The sequence below is a fragment of the Wyeomyia smithii genome, chromosome 1 (assembly GCF_029784165.1).
Source record: "Wyeomyia smithii strain HCP4-BCI-WySm-NY-G18 chromosome 1, ASM2978416v1, whole genome shotgun sequence".
NCBI classification, from domain to species: Eukaryota; Metazoa; Arthropoda; class Insecta; order Diptera; family Culicidae; genus Wyeomyia; species Wyeomyia smithii.
In genome coordinates, this window is record NC_073694.1 from 18,781,940 (window position 1) to 18,786,855 (window position 4,916).

The 4,916-nt window shown below is 38.0% G+C and overlaps 1 protein-coding gene across 1 annotated transcript; it reads left to right on the forward strand.

Annotated features, from left to right (window-relative positions):
• The first annotated feature begins 1,109 nt into the window (after positions 1 to 1,109).
• Positions 1,110 to 3,926, forward strand: LOC129722819 (zinc finger protein OZF-like). The gene is made up of 4 exons (XM_055676601.1): positions 1,110 to 1,466; positions 1,843 to 2,682; positions 2,755 to 3,138; positions 3,365 to 3,926. Exons 1-4 carry the CDS (start codon positions 1,210 to 1,212, stop codon positions 3,516 to 3,518), a joined length of 1,635 nt encoding a protein of 544 aa, XP_055532576.1. The 5' UTR covers positions 1,110 to 1,209; the 3' UTR covers positions 3,519 to 3,926.
• The last annotated feature ends 990 nt before the right edge of the window (positions 3,927 to 4,916 follow it).

Sequence of the window (4,916 nt, forward strand, 5' to 3'; positions counted from 1 at the left end):
GAATCACGAGCTGTACGAAGTATACAAACACGCTGATATTGTCAAGCTGATGAAACACGGCAGGTTAGTGGGTTGGCCACGTAGCACCGATGGTGGATGAGCGACCGGCAAAGATATTATTTAGCAGTGAACTGGATAGAGACCGACGACTTCGAGGCAGACCTCGTACGCGCTGGATGTGTGCTGTCGACGAGGATGCCAGGGCAGCGGGTGTAAGAGGAGACTGGAGAGTAGCAGCCCAAAACCGAGTTTTGTGGAGACGTATTCTGGATTCGGCATAGGATCTCAACGATCTGTCGCCATAAAAGTAAAGTAAGTAAGAAGGTATGTGTTATCAGAACGTAAAAGGCTTGTGAACAGAAATTTGCCTAATGGCGTTTAATTCTGAAGGATTTAGGCCAATGTAGAACCGGATCGCTTACGCTTCTAGGTTTTCGTTAAGAAAGAAGTGAAGCCCCATTACCATATTATCGAAAAAAAAAAAGATTTAACGATGTTTACGATGAGTTCGATTTTACCATGGCGATAAGTATTTTCAAAAACCGCAAAAGTAGAACAGTTTAGGTTTTTAGAATATTGTAAAATAAGTCTACAAAGGCTGTAGTATTGTTGTTGAAAACAGTAATGATAAATAAAGAACTAAAGAAACTCAGAAACCTTTAGTTGTATTGAAAAAGTTATTAGTAACTGTTTTCAGTTGTTTTTTGAGTTGTCCATTCGCCCGTTTTCGTACCGAATGTTGCTATCGTCTTCATTTGCAGCACGGTTATCGGGCTGCCGAATTTGTGCGCGCGGTACTCAACAAAAGGCTCAACATCTCTAGTGCATTAAGCAAACTTTAAGGTATTTACCTAACAACTTTTGATGAAAAATTCAAGATTAACTTTCAGGACATTTCATATCATCGTACTAAAACAATAATTATTCTCATCTTGGTATTTTATGGCAAAAATAAAACATAGAATGTCTAAAAAAAATCGTGACCACGTGTTGCGCTGGTTGCGCTTTTTCGCTTATCCGTTGGTTAACAGTTGAATTTATCATCTGACTTGCTTTCAATACCAAGTTAAGTTATAAACTTTCAGCGTGCAAGCTTATGACATGTTTTTATTTACAAGTTCGAGTTGGAATAATACTGTTTAAATTTGAGAAGTTTTTACTGTTTTTTTCCATATACATGTAGAACTATATAATCATTTAGATACCGAAATGTTATATTGTTTTGACTATGTAAATTGTGTGAGCGAAATGGAGGAAATCACTCAAATAAAGGTAGAAGAGCTTATAATATTCGACCTTTCGCCACCGGAAGAGAATACTCCACTCGCTAGCAGCACCGGTGAAACGACTTCAACGAACACCCAGAGGGAAGGTGTAGTTGATTTGATACATAGACATGTGACGGATATCAATGATGAAGTTCGGTGTACAGCAGCTTGTGAGGACATTACAGCTTCTCGCTCCAGGTAACTTCGTTCTTTTTTGCGTTGGCTATAAATACGAGTATACTGATATCTGATGCAATTTATTTGTATTTAACAGAGGATTCAAACTTCGAAAAGCATATTTAGCTTTTTTTTTCTTGAATATACCTATGAAACATTAATGTCTTTGAACTTGTCTCGTCATGAAGCAAAAATTGAAGAACATTTTTTTGTACATTCTTAAAACACATATATTCCTTGTTAAATGAATAGTTGGACATGACTCTAGTTTAGGAAGTTTAAGGGAATTGTGTTGAAAATCAATACTTCTTTATTTTTCACCTTAAACTGCAAACCACATTTTCATTTGTTAGGAACAAGCGATTAACTTTCTATCGCACACTTCTTTCTGTTGCAGCAACTCGAACGGTTTGGGTAACAAGTACGTTTGTGAACTCTGCAACAAGGAATGTAGTGGAAAGCAGAACTTCGAAAACCATAAAAAAAGTCATACATGGAAACGTCAATTCGCTTGTGATATCTGCAACAAGAAATATAGCACAAAATTCAACATGAAGATACATAGAACAACTCACACCGGGGAACGACCTTTTGCGTGTGATATCTGCAGTGGAACGTTCAGTACAGCTAGACGTTTGCAGTACCATAGACGTGCTCACACGAGAGATCGCCATTTACAGTGTGACATATGCGGTAAAAACTTCCCAACCAAAGTTCGTCTCGTAGATCATATGCGCAGGCACAGCGATGAGCGACCGTTCAAATGCGACATCTGTGACTCGTCATGCAAAAGATCTCAAAATTTAAGCAAACATATGCGGAAATTCCACAATGTCGATCCCGTCGGTGATCATCCACAGAAAAAGTACGTTTGTGAAGTTTGCAACAAGGAATATAGCGCAAAAGGATTCGGGAATCATAGGAAAACTCATTCCGGGAAACTTCTGCTGCACCATGAAAACACCCATACAAAGGACCAGAAGTTTAAGTGTGACATATGCAAACGACGGTTTTCACTGAAATCACGACTTTCATCACATATGAAAATACACCGCTCAGACTGCCCTCATAAGTGCTTAATTTGTGATGAAAGATTCACAGATGCCGTTATTCTCGAAAACCATATGGTCTGTCACAGTGATGAACGACCCTTCAAATGCGACATCTGCGGTAAATCATACAAAAGAACTAAATCTTTACAGCGCCATATTCGCAAATTCCACGAGTCCTACTCTAGGTAAGTGGCGTTTGTGTAGTGAATAATAAGTAAGCTTAATATGAAGCTTATTTCCGCTTCTTCCTGTTGCAGGATTGTGGAAGAACCGAAGGACTCCGCCGGAAGGCAACATTTTGAGTGCGACATCTGCAGCGAGACATTCCACTCAAGTACACGGTTGCATTATCATATGAAGGCTCATACAGGAGTCCCGAATTTTGAGTGTGACATATGCGAACGACGCTTCGTTCTGAAATCTCATCTACGGTTCCACATGAAAATACACCTCACCGATTGTCCACATACGTGCCAGATTTGCGATAAAAAATTCACAACCAATCTTCGTCTCGAAGATCATATGCTAAGCCACACCGATGAGCGACCTTTCAAATGCGACATCTGTGGCACAGCATTCAAGATAACTAGACATGTAACGCGCCATATGAAGAGGGTCCACAAGGTCAATCTCTCCTCAAGGTAGGTGACGTTTCTGTAGCGTAGAATAAATTAGCTTTAAATATGACAAATTTAATCAATTGTTACCGAGAACACTGTCTGAGTTGTTATCGAAAAATTATAATATATAGCAAGGTTAGGTAGAATCTAAGAAATTTGAAGTTTAGGTCCCAGGATGAGACGTAAATCGTTACACCTGACCTATTGTAAGCCAGCCTATATTTTCTTTGTTACTTTTTTCTTGCAGCAACGCGAAAAGTTTGAAGCCAAACCAGGCTGGTAACAGTCTAAGCAATGATTCAACAGTATACAGCTGCAACATATGCGGCAAACAGTACAAACAAAAATGTTCACTTCGCATACACGTGGATCTTCATCAGGTTACTGTTATGAGATGTTAGAGGATATTTAAATATGAAATATGTGTTTTCACATGCACAGTACTAAGCGACACCAACGTATGACTAAACCATTTCCATCAAAGGCCTTTCAGTGGTTCTATTTCCTCCAGCAGATAATTTACTGTTAGATATGAGATTTTTCTCAGTGTAAAAACTACCGCGTACGCAACGAGCATCGTTGACCAGCATTCGAGTACGAACGACGCTAGGCGATTGATGTATTTTACAAATAAATGGAATACAAGTAAATACAAACGTTACCGTGCTGGATCGAAACCCGTACAGTATCGAAATCCGTACACCTTGATGTTTTTCTTCAGTTTTAAGCATTATAAAAATGAAAATTCATATGATAGTTACATGTACATGTCCGTTAAGCTGTTGGCCTTCTGTTAAATTGAACTATGCGTCAATAGGCCATGGAATAAAAATATTAAAAATAAAAAATCAATCGTGTATCGGTTTCAGTTGTCATTTGGTTGTATCGTTAGAGAATTTACTTAGAAAACGTTCTTCAGATGAAAACGTTTTTCAAGTGGGATATACGTGATTTACTCTGTGAATCTTCTTGAAATTGATGGAAAAAGTAAGTCTTTGTCATTTTCGAGCTGTATTTGTCTGGTAAATAGTGTAAATTGTATTTATTCAACAAAAACTGTGCCGTACGGATTTTGATCCTTGTTAATTGCTTGAATCGAAATCCGTACAGCGTGTGTATCATGTACTTTCTTCTTGTTTTCAGCATATAATGAAAGAAAACAAGTATAAATATACAGCACACAATTTCGGAGGAGCTGTGACTGAGGTGCGCAAGGGAAAGTCGTACCGGGAAGCTTCGAGAGGTTCCGGTTACTACCATAAGCGGTGCCGCAACGAAACGTTACGAAAATTGCAGCTGATATACAAAACCGTGCTTAGGAACCAATTGATCCTCAAAATATATTTATTCGTAAATTTAAAGATAAATTATAAATAAAAGATGTTCATTTACTGTATGGACTTTTAACCAGTCTATATCGCGTGTGTGCGGATTTCGATTCAAAAGTGTACGGGTTTTGATTCAGACAAAAAACTGTGTACGGATTTCGATTCAAAGCATGTTCTATTTAAACATGATTTTTTCGACTTTCGGAGTGATTTTAATAATTTTGCTTGAAAATAGTGATAAAATATAAGTAGACCTAGGTATAAGTAAACATGCCAGTTTAAAGCAATATGTGATTTCTTGATTTTATATTGACCGTCGAAGATTATCATGTGCTTAGGTGTACGGATTTCGATCCAGCACGGTATACTTATTTCTTGTAAATATTCGTAAACATCACATTGGCGACGAGGCTCAAAGCGAAGTTTAGTCGAAAAGTCCAGTTAAGTAAAGTAAAACATCATTTGTAGAGC

Bases quoted from the DNA above. Each gene is read 5' to 3' on its own strand.
- LOC129722819 (XM_055676601.1), top strand. From the start codon at position 1,210: ATGTTATATTGTTTTGACTATGTAAATTGTGTGAGCGAAATGGAGGAA. The intron at 2,683-2,754 runs GTAAGTGGCGTT...TTCCTGTTGCAG, and splicing joins TTCCACGAGTCCTACTCTAG to GATTGTGGAAGAACCGAAGG. The intron at 3,139-3,364 runs GTAGGTGACGTT...TTTTTCTTGCAG, and splicing joins AAGGTCAATCTCTCCTCAAG to CAACGCGAAAAGTTTGAAGC.